Here is a 19174-nt window from a genome sequence, read left to right on the forward strand (position 1 = left end):
TATACTGTCCAGTGCTGTTGTGTGCAGCATCCTACCATGTAAAATCCTCAGTGCAAGAGATGTTGCCATTGTCTCCTGGTGCTCCACCTCATTACATTATGCTGTTATTACTTTTGGGTGTTTATACAATGAGACTAGCACTCCTTCCTGTTAATAGTGTGAATTGCTGCCGTTACAAACATGGCTGTCTCAGATGCAGATGGGAGTATGAGGCTACAGAGCCAGGTTCTGGGAGAATTTTTAACTGGGTTGCCTAATAAAGTGTGTGTGTGTTAGTGTTCAGAGCTGTACTTCACTTTTAAAACCTTACTGCATCCTTTGCATACCAGAAAACACTATGCTAAACTTGTGAAACTGTGTAGTCTGAGCCTTTTACAAATTATTTTTACCCAGCAGTGGCTTGGTGGTAATCAGAATTCCACTTCTTATTCTGATTTGATTGTGTCTTCCCCCCTGCAGATTTCCTCCAATCTATGTTGTGGTGTTTCTATTCTGATTTGAGTGTGTCTTCCCCCTGCAGATTTCCTCAGCTCTATCTTGTGGTGTTTCTGATTTTGTAATATAAAAGAGGTTAATCTAAGTTCCCTTTAGTAACTATTCGAACTATGGTTATTTTTTTAAGCTTCTTGTTTGAAAATATTTCTGACCTTAATTTTTTTTTTTCAGAGTAAAAGAAAAGGAGTCCAGCGTTTGTTCTGCTGAAGTTTTCAGTAGTGACAACAAGGAAAAGCTAAAAAATGAAAAGAATAGGTCTGAGACACCAGAGCCTGCACTGGAAAATTTAGATGCTGATAGTGATTTTGAAATTGATAGTGATGATGAAGAAGAACAATCTAAAAGTAAAAAGAAATTGTGTTCTAAAGATAGAGGGAATGAAGAACATTCTGATGGTAGTGAAGCTGATACAAACAAGCATGGAACCCAAAAGCAGGCATCCTCACGAGGATCTTCTAGTGATGATCAAAGAGACCATCTTCAGAGGGACAACCAAAAGGCAGCAGAGTTAAAGAATGAACAGGACAGCAGTCTAAGAAATAAGGAAAGCTCTGGCTATAAAGATAAACATAAGGCAGAAAAATATAAAGACAGTGAATATGAAAGAGGGACAGATACATATAAATCAAGTAGGGACAGAGAAAGGGAAAGTAGACAGAGGGAGAGGGACTATGAGATAAAGGACAAAAATAAGGACGAACAAGAAAACAGATCAAAAGATAAAGAGAAAAAATATAAAGAACATAGAAGAGAAAAGGAAAGAGAAGAAAGATATATGGACAAAAGACTGGAAAGACAAGCAGAAGACAAACATGATAAGTATAGTGAAAGGGGACAAGAGAAAAGCAGATCCAGTCTGACAGATGGTCGTACGCAAGAGAAAAACAGAGAGGAGAAGCCTGAAGAAAATGAAAAAAGAAACAATGACAGTCTTAGGAGGGATAGTAAGTCCGCTACAACTGAGAAAGAAAGGCATAAGGACTCCACTAGACCATCAGAAAAAGAAAAGCATAGAGATTCTGTTGGATCTTCAGAGCTGAAACATAAAGTTGCTCCTGAAAAAGAAGATGAAGATGTGTCCTCTGGGTCAACCAAAAGCCAGCCCAGTAAATTTAGTAAGCGCAGCACTGAGGAGACTGTGATGACTGCAAGGGAACGCTTCTTTGCCAGGCAACTTTCCCGCTTGGCAAACAAATCTTATATTGAGAAGGAGGAGGACTAGATGCTCTTGTTCATTTTTTCCAGTACTGTAGAAAGTTACAATATGGATTGCTTTTCTTCACTTGATTCTGGTCTGTTAAATAAAATCTGTTAATTGTCATCATTATCTGTACTGGCTTCAGTTCCAGATACAGGGAGAGCATCACAATCTGAGATGTTATCAAAAGAGGCTGGGTATTTCAGTGGCCTAACCATAGCATTTAAATTGTTGATTAAAAAACAATATAATTGATATTGTGTAGTCGTTTCATTTGGTGATGAGGACCTATAGGCAGCAACATATCAGAGCCTTGCTTCACAGTGGAGTTTTATTTCACACACATGCATAAGTTTTGTGTTAAAAATAAGCTGGATGCTGTACCATGTTTACAAGTAAGTATAAAATGGTTGATGTTCATCGTGTTACCCTGCTACAGTCATGACACGTGGGTTATCCTGCCGTCAGGCAGTCCCGCAGTCGGCCCGAATTCCAAAGTCTTGGTCCGGCATCGGTTGCTGTCGCTTCTTCCTTGACGTCAGTGCGCCAGGGGTATATAAGAGGCATCCGACACCATTTTCTTCAGTCTTTCTTGCCGCACGGTGCCCAAAGCAGAAGCGTTTTGCAAGTGCCGGTCGGCCGACACCTGAGATTTTCAATTTGAATTTCAGTCCGAAGTCTTCAATAAAGCTAAGTACCCCATTGGGGAACATTTTCTTGCCTCAGTCCGATGTCAGAAAAAGTTAACAATTGCATTTCTTGTGGGAAGCAAATACCTCATAAGGACTTCCATTCCTATTGTATTCCTTACCTAGGCCCAGACCACGATGTCACAGGATGTCGGTTTTGCGCTAGGTTTAATAAAGGAACTATCAAACTCCGTTTTGACTTCGCACGGCATTATTTTGGTAGGAAATTTAATTATATCATGCCGTTGGAGCAGTTGACGACCGCCACACACAAAAAACGCAAGGATAAGGACAGGCAGCCTAGGACCAAGTCAGACTCCGAGGCCTCAGCTGGGCCTGTCGTCGGTTCTCTGGTTTTCAGTGAGGCGCCTACGCAGCACCTGACCGCAGAACTGGAACCCCAGACAGCTGCAGATTCTCAAGCAGAGCCTACTAAGCCGATGCAGCCACCTACCGACGCCGGAGCAGAAGTAGACACCGGTGCAGCGAAAACACCTTCGGTTGCAGAAGGTGTCTTCAGACCGACTACACTCACCATTAAATCTTTTGCTAAGCTTAAAACTCCTTTAAAACCTAAGAAAACTGTACATCAGTATACAGTTCAAGGCCCCATGCCTAAGAAACAGATGCTTAAGATGGCTGAAGATTTGATTACCCTTATCAGGGATTCCCATCCCCCTCCTGATAAAAGACCAAGACAAGAGGAGGATTATGCATCCTCTGACCAGGTTTCACTCTCCTCAGATTCATCTGAGGAACAGGATTACACTTTTCCACCTCATGAAGACTCTGATGCTGAAGACTCTATTCCCTCAGCATCTGCCACTGAAGACTACTCCCTTGGGGAAACTTTACATACCATGAGGGAACATTTCCACTGGGAAGGCCAGGATTACTCAGATTCTAAGAAAAGGCTCCGTGAGTTCCTTTTACTACCCCAGCACAGACCTCTTGCTATCCCTCCTGTTTTAGATATTGTGGATGATGTTTGCTTGGAGTGTAGTTTAAATCCAGATTCTCTACCTCCTGCTCCAGCCAAACCAGACAGATACTACAGAGTACCTGACTCACACAAATACCTTTATAAAAGCCCTGTAGCTGACCCAGAAACAATTTCCCAGGGTCCTAAGGGAGCAAAATCTTCTATGGCTAAAAATCCTGTGCCCTCTGAAAGGGATTCCAGAGCCCTAGATAGATGGGGAAAGAAAATATACACCTCAGCAACTCTGGCTATGAGAGCATTAAATTGCCAGTTTCACATGTTGAAATATCAGCAGTTCCTAATGTCTCAGTTAAAACAAAAAATGAGCACACATTCAGAAAAGTCTGAATTCAATGAAATGCAGGATCTGTTGCATGTAGCTGAACAGGTGAGCAAACATACTTTACAATGCGGATTTGATTCATTGGAAGCTTCCTGGAGAGCAGCTGTTACTGGCTCTGTCATACGTAGACATGCTTGGTTAAAAGAACAAACCCTCCCTGACCATGTTAAAGCAAAATTACTGGATGCACCTTTACAGCAGGATGTATTATTTGGTGTCAAAGCAGAAGAGGTTTTAAAGAAAATGGAGGATAAGGCAAAGTCTATGCAAACTGTCAAGGATTTCTTGCAGGTACAACCCCCTTGTTTCAGCAGAAATTGGCCAACAAAAAAATTGGTCCTTTCCAGCTTCAGACAGATCACAGAGAGGCAAATACAGACGCCCAAGGGGCAGAGGTCAGTCACAGGGCCCTTACAAACCTCGCCAATGGGGTTCTGCCACCCAGAAAAGAGGAGAAGACAGGCCTCAAGCTAGCAGAAGACAAACACAATGACTCTATCCTCAAACTACCAAGCAAATCTCTCCTGGAAGCTCCCTTGGGAGGAAAACTAGCATTTTTTGCAGACAACTGGCACATTATCACAAAAGACAAATGGGTTCTAAACATTGTCTCTCAAGGATACAGATTCCACTTTCATACCTTACCAAGGCTCAAAGGAATGCCAAACCTGCCACCAAATCAATGGGCAGAGGCACAAAAACAAATTACAGCTCTCATGGACATGAGAGCCATTCAACAGGTACCTACACAGGAGCAAGGACAATACTTTACTGCAAGTACCAAAATTCAGGATGCTTACACTACAGCAGCTTCTTCCCATGCTGAGCAAGAATGCTTGGCTAGTCACTTTGGACCTCAAGGAGGCATACCTGCATGTCCCTATCAGACAAAATTGCAGAAGATACCTCCGCTTCATTGCAGGTTCAACACATTATCAATTCTCTGCATTGCCCTTTGGCTTATCTACTGCGCCCAGGGTCTTCACAAAATGCCTGGCGCCAGTAATTGCATGCTGCAGACAAAGAGGAATTCAAATATACCCATACCTGGACGACTGCCTTATTCAAGCAGAAAGCAAGGACATTCTTTTAAAGCACCTGGCATTTGTCAAACACCTTCTAAGTTGCCTAGGGTACACAGTAAACTAAAAGAAATCAAAACTAGTGCCCTCACAAAACATAATATTCCTGGGTGCCAGCTTGAGTACAACGGCCCAGATGGCTTATCTCACGCCAGACAAACAACGACAGCTGATTCAATATTTCAAAATAATGACAACAAAGACCCAACTTACTGCAAGAAAAATTCTGCAGGCCTTGGGATTCATGGCATCTTGCATACTTCTAATACCATTTGCAAAACTGCATATGAGGAAATTACAATGATACCTGAAAAGTGTATGAACTCAACACAGCCACAGCTTGGAAACAATAATACCACTCATTCCCTGCCTTCAGCAGGAGTTTCTGTGGTGGGCACAGGCATGTCACCTCAACAAGGGTCAGCCTTTCATCTTACCCACAGCCAGGCAAACTATGACAACAGATGCATCGGACTATGCCTGGGGAGCACACATGGCAGGGCAGTGCATTCATGGCAAATGGACTCCAGATCAAAGGCATCTGCATATCAATCAAAAAGAAATGCTAGCAGTACAGAATGCCCAAACAGCTTTCAAGGACCTTCTACACTCAGGACAACTAATAATAAAGACAGACAATACCACAGTAATGTGGTGCATAAACAAGCAAGGGGCACACATTCCTACCCTCTATGCAGGCAGGCAATGACCTTGTGGAACACTGCACTGTCTTACCAGGTTCAATTACAAGCACAATTCCTGCCAGGAAAGAAAAACACATTGGCAGACGACCTAAGCAAAAACATCATGGATCCACACGAATGGAAACTAGATCCACATATATTTGCAATGGTAGCTCAAAAATGGGGATGCCCAGACATAGATCTGTTTGCAAGCCCCCACAACCACCAACTTCAAAAATTTTGCACAAGGACCTTCCATCCATCAGCTTGGAAAGTGGACGCCGTCTCATTCAGTTGGAAAACATTAACAGTGTATGCCTTCCCTCCACTACCTCTTCTAGCAAAGGTACTGCTGAAAGTCAAATTAGAGAGGCTACAAATGATACTCGTTGCACCAGACTGGCCACGCCAGCATTGGTATCCAATTTTAAGGAACATGGCCCACCATGGATTTTGCCACAAATTCCTCACCTGCTCACCCAGCGAGACAGTCAGATTCTACGCAGCCAACTCAAGACTTCAAACCTGGCTGCATGGCAAATTACCTAAACAACCAGCCAACACCTTTATCCAAAGGTGTTATGGATGTCATTCTGGAGGCCAGGAGGCCCAGCACCAGGAAAACCTATTCAGACAAATGGAAAAGATTTTGCGCCTGGAACCAGGCTAAAGGCCTAAATCCCCTTGATCCAAACATCCCTCAGATTCTAAAATATTTAACTGAGATGTTACACAAAGGATTTTCCTTTTCATCTATTAAGATCCACGCCTCAGCAATTTCAGCTCATTACAGCACAGATCCTTCTTTATTCTCACATCCGCTCCTAAGACAGTACCTCAGAGGGGCTAAGAACTTAAGACCGCCAAGGAGAGCTCCAACACCTACTTGGGATCTCAACTTTGTTCTGGAAAAGCTTACACTGCCGCCCTTTGAACCAGCTTTTTCAGCTGATTTAAAATTTCTTTCATGGAAAACTGCCCTACTACTAGCAATAACCTCAGCTAGAAGAGTCTCGGAGCTACAGGCACTAATGGCAGTGGAGCCTTTCCTCATTTTTCATGAAGACAGAGTTTCTCTACGAACTAACCCTTCCTTTATGCCAAAGGTGGTATCCAGTGTGGCCCTAAACCAAACCATTCACTTGTCCACCTTCTTCCCAAACCCCCAGAACAAAGGCGAAAGACTCCTGCACTCTTTGGACATTCACAGGCAATTACGTTACTACTTGGATAAAACTAAGGCTCTCAGAAAAACTGACCAGCTCTTTGTAGCCTATGCTACAGGATCACAAGAAAAAGCTATCTCAAAACAGACCATTTCTAAATGGATAGGGCATTGCATACGTTTCTGCTACTCACATCATGGGAAACCAGTACCTGCTAACATTAGGTCCCACTCCACCAGGGCTACAGCTACATCAGCAGCCTTTCTCAGGGGAGTGCCAACCAAGGATATTCTGGAATCTGCAACTTGGAGTTCAGTGCACACCTTCACCAAACACTATCACCTACCTCTATACTCTAAGACTAGAGCTGGTTTTGCCACTGCAGTTTTGCAGGGCCTACTAGCCTATTCTAACCCAGTTTGATTCCACCTCCCATCCTTAGCTTTGGGATTCAACCCAAGTGTGATGACTGCAGCAGGGTAACACGATGAACATAGTACAGTTTTGTACCTACCATAAATGTAGATGTTCGAGTGTTCACCCTGCTGCCGTCCAGGTTACCCTCCCTCCATCCCCTCTGAAACAGCTGAACTTATCTCTACCACTTTACTCTATACTACCTCTGTGGTGTATTTGCTTGTGCCTAAGGGTTTTTGTTTTATTTTTATATAACTTTATGTATATGTATATATATATATATATATATATATATATATATATGTATAGATATAGATATATATATATAGATATAGATATAGATATATATATATATATATATATATATATAGATATATATATATATATATATATATATATATATATATATATATATAGATATATATATATAGATATATATATATATATATATATATATATATATATATAGATATAGATATATATATATATATATATATATATATATATATATATATATATATATATATATATATATAGCCTACCTGTTGGGGGCACCTGACATCTGGGTCAAGAAAAACTGAAGAAAATGGCGTTGGATGCCTCTTATATACCCCTGGCGTACTGACGTCAGGGAAGAAGCGACAGCAACCGATGCCGGACCAAGACTTTGGAATTTGGGCTGACTGCGGGACCGCCTGACGGCAGGATAACCCAAGTGTGATGACTGCAGCAGGGTGAACACTCGAACATCTACATTTATGGTAGGTACAAAACTGTACTTTAGTGCTTTTGCTGGTAATGGAAAGGATGGCATATTCTCAGATGCTGCATTCTCTGGTGGGTCATACCATTTCAAGACAAATATTTGGTGAGATAGTATCAGAGACTGCTTTTTTTGGGTTAGTAGTTGGCTTCAGCTTTACCAACAGTCAGAATTCCACATTCGTCTTAGAAGCTTCTGCTCTTGGGGTTTATCCACTTTGATGCGGCATACTTTGAATGCACACAGCTTCTGAGCCCACCAGTTGTTTTCTCACACTCCGAGATTTCAGATCTTGATCCTGATGTATGACCTTCATACAAAATAGCAGATCTCCAGAGTGTTCCCATGGCCACCAAATAGTATACCTAGCACTGCACCAGCATTTTCTTCATTTTTTTTTTTTTTTGAAAAATGAGCACAGTGTGGAGCACTGTTTGACCTCGCCATTCTTACACAAGATAGGGAGAAACTTTTGGTCTATTTTACTATCTAGATGATGGTGTTGATAAGAGTTTTCCCAAGGAAATCATGGTAGGGCGCTATGTATAGACTTAATACTTTGACAAAGCACCATCAGGAGGATGGATAATTGGAAGGTGGATCTTTTTCATAAATGCCTCCTTGTCCCTGTAGATGTTGTCTTCATATTTGACTGAGAAGGGTCTGAACAAAATTTTCCCATATTTTTATAGAAAAAAGGTGCATATAGAAGCAAACTCAGTGGTGTAGAGGGGTAAATATTTTAATAAAATACAATCGCCTCAGGTTCAGTTAGCGGCCCAAATGCTGGATGAAGTGGCCTACAAAATACAGAAATTATGAGGAAGAGCCTGCTCTCTTTACTAGGCAGGATTGAGGGTATATACCTGGGGTGATTGTAAAATTCCGTGTGGAAACTGGGGATCACTGGAGGTGATTTACCTTCTAAGAGGCCAAGGTCTTTGAAGGCTGCCTCTCCTGGAAGTGCAAAACATACCCACTGAATATCACCCATTGGGATTTGATGGATATAGACATGGGAACAGTTTTAGCTGTATTAAAAATAAAAAAAAAATAGTTCCTTGAAGGTGAATGATAGCACTACTCAATATACTCAGCTCTCAGTTCTGAAGAGGAGTGAATGGTTTTAAGGCTTTTACCTTGACAGGAAAAAATGGGCTGATTAGGTGAGTGAAAGAGTAACTTGACAGTGGCTACCTGGGGATTGGAAGAAAAAAAAAATCAAGGGTCCTAGACAGAGTTTATCCCTGGCTTCCTTGCTAATGCCACTCATCCCCTAGTCAGTTAGTCAGAACTCACTATTGATTATCTTGATCTGATGAGTGGTCTTTTGAATCACCTAAATATGGTTTGAGAGCACTAAAAACAGCAGATTCTCCTTATAGGTTCTTGTCTGGGACATAGCAGGTTCACATGATCCAGGGTGTATGGTGTCAGTTGTGTTTTCTCATTCCAGAGCTTGTTCAGGCTTGAACTTTGAGGTCTTATGGGCCTTGAATCATGAATGCAAAATGCATAGTCTTAAGAAACATGACCTCCTGTGCTTTCTTTTTTTTTTTTTTCAGTATTGTAAGCCACCTTACTGTCATTGTTTATTATAACATTCCAGGCTGAGCCTGAAAATGGTCCATTTGGATCAGCTTTCTTTCCTGGTTAACAAATGAAACATAATTAAATACTAACACTTGGTTTGGCACAGCCATCTCATGCCCCTTCACTGCATTTAGTGGACACATTCATAATTGTATTTTCTTATTCCTGACCCTATGCACGCATTCATTGCTTACTTATTCTTGTGAAAACTATGCACAAACTTGTGTCTGGAGCTGGTGAGGAGGAAGGAGATTTCCATCCCTCTCAGGATACAAGAAGTATAAGGATTCAGTGGTCAGTTTGTCCAAGTTAGGTAGGGACACTGAATACTGATACAGTGCTTCCTTTCCGATGGATGACCTTTGCTTTGTATAAACCTTGGGACTTATGAAGTGTTTTGTGGACTGGCCTGTCTCACACATTTTTTCCTGAAATGCTAAGATGTGTGTCTTGAAAGGAGAAAGAGCATTGGGTCATGCCCTGCATGGAGTTAACCACCAAGGGTTCCATAAAGGCAACCTGAAAGCCCTTAGGTTGTGTTTCCACAGCGCTCATGAAATTGCACACTTTCCGTAAGCCACCAGCTAAGTGGAAAAAATCTCCGTCCAGGTATCCTTGGGCCAGATCTTGCATGATTCCTTTGGTCTGGCCCAGAGACCATAGCACTTCGTCAACACATATGTCACCTAAAACGCTGGTCAAAGTTACTAGAGTATGCTTTGACACACTGGGCTAAGATCCCTCGTTATTCATCTCACCTGTCCAGACTCCAGTCTTCCGTAGTAGACCAGGCATCTGAGGAGTTTTCCTATAGCTTTTTAATCCAAGACCAAGCCTGGCTTTGCCACTGTCATTCTCATAGATGTGCACTCCTAGTATCCCAATTGAAACCAGCCATCCAGTGGTCCATATGCTCTAGGAGTCTTCCCAAAGTGACTAATGTGATATCAGGATGCCTCAGCAGGGTAGCAGAGGGGATGGATGGAAGGAATAGGGATGGGGTCTATGTTCAGCTATCAAAAACATAAACCCTCAAACTGATAAATATCGAATGAACATTATTATGCAACATTACCGAACTTGAGTAACTACGAAAAAGAAATTAATCGAATGGCTGTAGTTGGCCAGCAACCAGGAAGTAACACGATGCATAAGGTAAGTGAAGAAAACCTTTTGAATTTGCCCTATTCCTCACTGTAGTGCGATCTCGGAGTTGGTATATATAGTTGGGGGTATGAGGATCAAAGCCCCCCACCTTAGTTGGTTGCGTTCGCAATGTTGGCCGACTATGGCCATTCAATGACTTTTTTTTTTTCACAGTTACTCATGTTAAGTAATGTTACAATGTTTTCCGTAAGATATTTACCCATTCAAGGGTTTATGTTTTCAGTAGATGAACATAAACCCAATAGGGACTGCAACAGTGAGTATACTTACTCATCTACAAATCCTAATCCTTCTGTACTCCCTTATTTTATATGGTTTTGACCAGAAAGCAGGTGAGTGACTTGGGTATGATTGTTGCTGATGCTGGGCTTTTCAGTTATGGTGGCTGTTCCTGGTAAGAAAAGAAGAGTTCTGCCCCTGCCTGTCTGATGTGCAGTTTGTCCTAAGTGTTTTTTTTTTTAACACCTGTATTTAAATTATCATTTAAGACGTAGGCAAACATACATTAATATACAAGAAAATAGATCATAACATGTTTCCATTTACTTATATTATACATCACATATGATGATTTTTATAATTATCATCAGTCCAACATTACTTAACTTGCTCAATTCCTGCCTTCCCTTAAACCTCACTACACCTCGGTAATATTCTGCATGTAGTAATGTCTCAAATTTTCCATCTTTAAAGATCCCACTTCCAGTTCTTTTTTCTCTGTTACAGTATTCAATACTGTTGGTTTAGACATTGCTTTTTTAGGCAGCCACCAGAATTAAATTAAATTTTTAAATATTTCAACTCATTACACTCCCAAAACGTATGTTCCCAGTTACTTTTTCTTCCTTATCACACCTCCAAAATTTGCCATCTACCTGAGGAAACTTTCTTTGGAGTCTGCTTGGGTGTAAAATACCAATGCAAAGATTTCCAAGCAAAAATCCTAAACATTCTAGACTTTGTTAGATACTTGCAGGTCATACATATGTCTTCCCATTATTCCTTTAATGTGCTTATCCAGTCTCTCTTCACAATCTTTTCTAACCTCCTCTTATAGCTATTGTGCAATATTTTATATGTTCTACTAATTATCCCTTTTTTTAACTGTGGCTTCTGTTGAATTTTGAACGGTATAAAGGGGAGTAATCTAAGTGTGGCATGGATTGACTACAGAAAACATTTGATAGTATCCCACATTCATGGATAAAATAGTGCTTAAAAATCTACACATTCATGGATAAAACAGTGCTTAAAAATGTATAAGATACACACCCTACACTGATAGAGTACACTACAGTGACAGTGGCAGACCACTTTGCAATTAAGCGATGATAAAGGACAAATTATTATTCCAGGGATAAAAATTCAGGGGGGGGATATTCCAGGGTGACTCTCTGTCACCTGTGCTATTCTGCCTTGCCCTTAACCCATTAAGCTGTCTACTTAACAGTTTAGGCCATGGCTACAATTTGGCTCTTAGACTGGCTCCTAGAAAACAACAAAGTGTAAGGACTTCTCATCTTCTCTTTGTGGATGATTTAAAACGGTATAGCTCATGAGATGAGGAACTGAAAGCACAACTGCAAGTTGTCAAAACTTTTTTAGATGATACAAGAATGTCATTTGGACTTGATAAATGTGCAAAAGCAACCTTTAAAGCAGGAAAACTGCAGCACCAGGAAAACATCAGTTTGGGAGACAAGAATGTGATGTAAAATAACTTGGGCAAGAGAAAGTGTATAAATATTTGGGAACTGATGAGGGCTCAATAATAAAAGATGAGCAAATGTGAATAAAACTTAGTAAGGAATACTTTAGAAGATTTAAATTAATCCTGAAAACAGTGTTGACATCTAGGAACAAAATCCAAGCTATAAACCAATTTGCTGTGCCGACCATAACTTAGTTTTGGACTGACTGGCCCCAAAACATGTTGGATAGATTAGATAGGAAAACAAGAAGGATGCTTCATGCTCACCAAATAATTTATAAAAATCACTGCATACCAAGATTATATATTCCCCGTTCCGAAGAAGGGATGGGCCTCCTTGAAATTGATTACATGTATAGATCTGCAATTGTCGTACTCCACACATATCTGCTGACCTCACAAGACCCAAACATAGTAAACGTTTTGAAACATGAGGAGAATAAATTTACGATGACTTCTCTGCTTAATCTAGCAGAAGCATATAGGTGTCAGGCAGGACTGGAAATCAAACAAGAAGTAGATAAAAATCAGACACCAACTGAATGTGCCAGAAAAGAAAATAAAGAATATAAGGTGAAGGACCAGATGAGAAGGCAAGAAATGGAAAATGTATAAATATACTTGCAAGTGTAGAAAACTTCTTGAAGAACCTCATGTTAATCAGTAATGAAAGCAGGAATGGTTAAGGAGAGGCAAATTCAAACCAAGAGATGAAAGGTTAATATTGGCAGTCCAAGATAGTGGGCTGCGTACAGGTTGGTTTACAAAGACCACTGAACATGTGGGAGAAGCAGACATAGATGTAGGTTTTGTAAAACCAAATTGGAAACAGTCGCACGTATCGTTGCTGGTTGTGACATACTACTGGCAGAAGGACTGTATACTGTAAGGCATAATGTGGCAAGATTGTTACACTGAAGATTGTGCAAACATTATGGTGTTGAAGTGGCCGAAAAACACTGGAAACATGAGCCACAAAGCATCATAGAAAATGAAGTTTACATCACATGGGAACATCCATTGCCAACAGTTCAAAAGATAGATGCTAGAAAAGTAGATATAGTGGTCCATGAAAAGAAGATAGAAGTAGCATTGATCATTGAAATCGCCACACCAAGTAACTACAGTGTCTTATGTGCAGAGAGACACAGAGTCATAAAATATCAGGATTTGCAGGCATAAATGAGAACAGTGTGGAAGAAAGATACCCTGACAGTCCCAATAGTAGTAGGAGGAATGGGTCTTATAAAAAAAGAATCTAAAATCGTATTTACCAATGTATGTAAATCCATATGAATTGCAGGAGTCGTCATTACTGGGCACATTGCGGGTGCTGCGAAGAGCACTTCTGGCTAACTTCAAAGATTGAAACAATACTAATTTCATGAACTTTAATCGTACTTTGACGTAGGAATGGGGTCCATTCCCGTCATGGTATTAGAAACCCAAAAGATTTGGAGAAATTCAAAAAGACAGTCCTAATTACTCTGTTCATTTGTTTTATCAAACTTATGACTTTTTGGGTTTTATTGACATTCTTCAGTGTATTTCTTTCATTGATCTTAATATATCTATCTGTCTGTATTAAATCAAGCAACTCATCTCTTAGCTCATTTTCTTCTAAACTGAGGGCACATTTTTTGTTCTGCATTTTCTGCGGGCATTCTATAGAAAGTTGCATAGCATCTTCCTGTGGCACATTCCCTTCAGTTTCATCCTGTGTCATCCATTGCTCTGTCATATCTGGACTCACTGGCCTATCAGTCCTCAACACTGACTGCTCCAGAGTTGCCATAGTTTCCTGTTCCTTCCCTTGCTGTCCAGCTTCAAGTGAACATTTATACTGGTTTCCTGTGGGTGTAGTAATATTCTGTATGACTGTTGTTATTCTCCTTAAGAATCTGCATACAAATTTCCATGCTCTCCTTATTTCTTGAATCCTCCATATCATTGTCATCCCTTTCCAATTTGCATTATAAGTTTTTGCTAATGTTATGTATATGAACCTTAATTGTGTAACTCTAAAATATCCCTTCAAATCAGGTAATCCTAAACTACCTTGCTCTATTGGAAAGATCAACTTGTCCCAGTTAACCTTTGCCCACTTCCCCTCCCAGATACATTCCTTTAACTCTTTATTAATTATCGTCCTCATCTTCTTCTCCTCTGGCTGATAAAAATATGCCTGATTGGTGTATATAAAACTAAAGGGACTAAAAAAAATGTCACTGCTTATATCTTACAATCCATATCCATAAACAAGAGCTTCTAGTTTCTCATTTTATTTGCTCTCTTTTTTTTTAATCTCTTCCCACATATCCTTAACTGCCATAACAGAAGCCTTTTTAATTCATACTCCTAAATAAGTAATCTTATAATGTTCCCATAAATATGGATATTGCTGAACCAGTTCATGTGCTGGTACCTAATTTATATCTATAGCCTTTGCTTTATCTTCAAAAACCACAAAATGGTGAGTACCTTAAGCAACTCCAGGGTGTAGCAGTGGGGCTGCATGTGCCCCTGCCTATGCCAGTGCAGTACTTCTTAGATGGGAATTGGAAGATGTATTCAAACTTGGTTCTTTTGAACTTTGCAAAGGCTATTTTAATTTTCTAGATGATGATTTTCTCCCGTGGACTGGTAACCACTTTCAGCTTGATCAGTTTGTTACAGAATTGGAAAGTGCAGCCACTTTTTTGAAATTTACAAGTAGAATGCATGAACATAGGATCAATTTTCTTGACCTAGAAATCAGGAAGGATGGAGAGGGCAGTTTTCACACCTCCACCTACAGAAGACCAGCCTTTGCAACAGCTTTCTACATTTTAAAAGCTGCCATCCACTCTACCAGAAAAAAAGGCATCATCAAAAGTTAACATATAAGAGTTTCTAGATTGACATCAAATAACCGTGAGTGCAAGATAGAGTTTGATATCCTTAATCAAATGCCTCAGGAACGAGGATATCTGGGCAGTATTATTGACCCTCATTTAGTGAACATCATGAATGATGAGGTGAAGAGGTATGCCCCAATTATTAAAAAAGGCTTAAAAAAATGCCAGTACAAGCACTACCTGGGACAGTGGATAATGACAATAAGCAAGCGGCCCCCGAGTTTTCCACACTTGCTGAAATGGTACTTCACTACTCCCTTTGACTACTAATATGCAAAAGGGTATATGGAAAAAATGGAAACTCCAGCAAAATGATGAAAGTTTAAAAAGTTACTTCAGCTCAGTGCCAGGTTTTATCTTCAAAAATTGAAACAACATCAAGGACATTCTAAAGAGACTGCTGCAAGTCTATTCTAATGGACCAGGAACAATTAATAAATGCAGATGATTGATATCAGTATCAATGTAGGGGCACTGATTGAAAGGGAATTTGCACAACAAGATCAATAAATGGCCTGTTCAGGGTAGATACTCATGTACCGTAGACAGGGTAATGTACCTAGCTAGGTGCTGCATCTGCCCTGCTTTCATTGTGGGAAAAACAACTGTTTGAACTGGCAAATTTATCAGCATCTTTATGGCATTAGTAAAGTGCTATGGCCAGGCACGCAGTAGTTTGTATCAGGTCTATGTTAAATGTTCGAACATCCAAAATGTCGAACATTACATGGTCAAGACCAAATGTTCGACATTTGGATGTTCGAACATATAAAAATAAAACACAGAAAAAAACACTTTAACAGTGTAGGTGGGAGGGGCAAGCCCCCCTGCGCCTCCACACCCCCCCCACTTAAATATACCAACTCTGAGACCGCACTTCGGTGCAGAAAAGGGAAATGCTCCCTATCTGCACCGTATGGTGCCACTGAAAGTCTGTCTTCGAGCACTCAAAATTTCGAACATTTGGTCTCGACTATGTAACGTTCTAAATTTTGAGCGTTCAAAGATTTGACAGGTACCCATTTGTATCAACTTCTGAATGTTCAAATTCTCAGTGTTGGAAAGGGTAAAATTTGATTTGTATAGTGATGACAGACAAAATGAACTGCTTCACAGGGAAATGATGTGGCAACTATGGTTAGATGTGCTAATAAGCTATGACACTACTTCATTTTCCTTTTTTCTAGTGTTTTTATGATTTGCTAAGGTAATTCAGGGATTTATGGTTTATTTCATATTACGGGTATAAGGGCCAGTGTACTTACAGGGGGTTGATCACTTTTCTATTAGTTATTGGGCTTTTTTTGGTTTTTAGAGATTTAATTGGCTAACTTTCTTAGGTCAGTGTATCCAATCACACATTTTTTTATTCTATCATAGGCCAATACAGGATTGTAAGGAATAGGTTCATAGGTAGGTACTAGACTATCTGCCCGAGTGCATTTATAAGCCTAGCCAGAGTGTGTCGGCTTTTGCCACCCCATTGATTAATTAACTGTCAAGCAGAGCCAATGAAGTGATCCCAGGGGTGTATTTTCTGTTACCCATCCACTCATCAAGGTTTCTCTTGAGTGTTAGTGAGGGGCTCTGCCTAATGTAGTTTGGAATTTTGTTCCAAAGGATGGGGAGTCTCTGTGACAGGAATCTATCCCTCCAGCATGTTCTGTTTATTGTTGTGGCAAGGTTTAGCTCACTAGAGCATGGGGCTCGCAGTGACTTGGATTTCTTTAGGTGGACCATGTCCATCAATTCTGAGTTGGACATGGCTTTGTAAGTCAGGCAGAGATCACCTCTGAGTAAGCGATATGCCACTGAGTACAGCCGGAGTTTTTTCAGTCGGGCTGCATAGGACATATGTTTGAGGCCAGTACTCCTCTTGGTGAGGTACTTTTGTGGTCTCTCCAGCTGTTGGAAGTGTCTTCTGAGGTACGTCCCAAATGGGGCATTGTACTCTATAATGGGTCTGATGAGTGACGAGTAGAAGGGCACTATAACCTCTTTATTTCTAGATGCGAACCCTTTAGTAATTAGATGGGCCACATAGAAGGATTTCCTAACTACTTTGGCAATATGATTGTCAAAGGAGAGATTACTATCTACCTGGGTCCCTAGATCTCTTATTACCCCTTCTGTATTAAGGGTGCTGCCACCTATGTGGTAATTTGTGAGTGTTTTGTTTTTCCCAAACGGGATGACTATGCATTTTTTTTGGCATTTAGCTTGAGGCCATGACTTTGACACCAGGTGTTCATCTCAGTAAGGCCCTTTTGGAGGATGTCCGTGTCAGCCGGAGAGTCAATTATGGCTTCCAGTTTGCAGTCATCAGTGACCTTGGTTAGCCATAGTCCTCCTGTGTTTGCCTGTACTTCTGAGAAGTATATGCCGAACAGTAGGGGGTCCCAGGACCGAGCCTTGCGGGACACCACTTTTGACTGATTTAGGGTTGGACCTGGAGCCCACTATTCTTACCATGTGAGTTCTGTCTGTAAGCCAGTTGGCAACCCATCTCTTGACGTAGGGGTTTATTTTCAGGCTGGTGAGATTTTCTGTAATACCCAAGTGGGGAATGGTGTCGAAAGCCTTGGCGAGGTCAAGATAGGCTGTGTGAACAACCTTTCCCTCGTCTATGGCTTTGGTGACTGTTTTGAATAAGTCAGCCAGGTTTAGTAGGCATAATCTGCCCTTAACAAAGCCGAACTGGGTCAGATCAAGTGTTTAGAGGTTCCCAATTTCTTTGTTAATGAGTTCCATGATGATGCGCTCCATAGCCTTGCAGACCAGGCTAGTCAGGCTTATGGGGCAATAGTTACCAGGGTCAATTGTGGCCCCTCCTTTGTGGAGTGGAATAACCGTTATGTGCCATTCTATGGGCACGTAGCCGGTAGAGAGGCTGAGGTTGAACAGCGTGTTTAGGTGGGCGTTTAGTTCGTTCTGTAGTTCGTGCAAGATGCAGCCTGGGACACCATCTTGCCCCATTGACGCTGTTTTTTTGGCTTTTGAAAGGGTTATTTTCACCTGTGCTTCTGTGATTTCTGGGACACTACACTTTTCTGGTATTGTTGTGGGCCCTTTTGGAGGTGAAAGGGGGGTGAAGTTTTCACTGAATCTATCTGCCAGTTTGTTGGCAATATCAGTAGGTTCAGTATATTTTGTGCTATTTTGCAGTAGTTCAGTGCATATCTGCGAGTTGACACTTAGATTCTTAACATCGCTAAAGAGGGCTTTGTGGTTATCTTTTGAATCCTTGGCTATTTTTCTTTCAAAGTTAGCCTTGGATGATTTTATGAGGGACCTTAGTTTCTTACTGATACTGATCAGGGATGTCTTTCCTTCTTGGGATTTGCTTTTTTTCTGAACTAGTTTCCTTGTATAGCTTGTTTATGGCAGGGGTCCACCAGACTGGTTTCCTTCTCTTGGAGGAGTGAGTCTTGGTTTTGTCATTGGTTTAGCTTGTCATTGACTTATCCAATCGATTTACATTTACAGGGTTTTGGCAAAAACGGGTTGTCACAACCTAGAACAAGGGGCAAAGCGCAGATCTTTAGTGTACTTGAATATACAAGTTAATTTAATTACGTTATCAGTCTAATATTGTCTTTCAAGGCTTTCACAGCTTCTAAAGGTTTTTACGAAATGTATTTAATGTTTGTAGTAGTTACATGTGGACCTGTGTTATGATAGTGGTTGTACTGCCTTTATCACGTTATTGGTCCTTTTCTGGTTTGCAGAGTTTTGATTGGACAGTTTTTAAGGCTTTGAATCCAGTCAGGTACAAATGTTCTTCTATTATTCAAAGACCAATATCGTTATGTGTGCAATGTGACTGGTTTATTAATTCAAGTTTTTTACTGGTTTTATTTAAGCAGCTTGTATTTTTATTGGCACAAAATAAGGGGTGTGTATTTAAAGCATTTAAAGTACAAAATGATTGCTTATTTTTAAATGGTTCTGAAGATGTCCATGAAACATAAATAGACAAAAGTGCTTA

At 40.6% G+C, this 19174-nt stretch overlaps 1 protein-coding gene across 1 annotated transcript in view; it reads left to right on the forward strand.

Annotated features, from left to right (window-relative positions):
* The window catches only part of NSRP1 (nuclear speckle splicing regulatory protein 1), an 884562-nt gene extending 882614 nt beyond the window's left edge, over nucleotides 1–1948 (forward strand). Inside the window, exon 7 of the mRNA XM_044054474.1 lies at nucleotides 667–1948. Within this exon, the coding sequence (XP_043910409.1) occupies nucleotides 667–1717 (1051 nt within the window). The 3' untranslated portion in view covers nucleotides 1718–1948. The remainder of the gene's footprint in view (nucleotides 1–666) is intronic.
* Nucleotides 1949–19174: the final 17226 nt, after the last annotated feature.

Source organism: Protopterus annectens, chromosome 13.part0 (genome assembly GCF_019279795.1).
Source record: "Protopterus annectens isolate FY-2018-M chromosome 13.part0, PAN1.0, whole genome shotgun sequence".
Classification (NCBI taxonomy): domain Eukaryota; kingdom Metazoa; phylum Chordata; order Ceratodontiformes; family Protopteridae; genus Protopterus; species Protopterus annectens.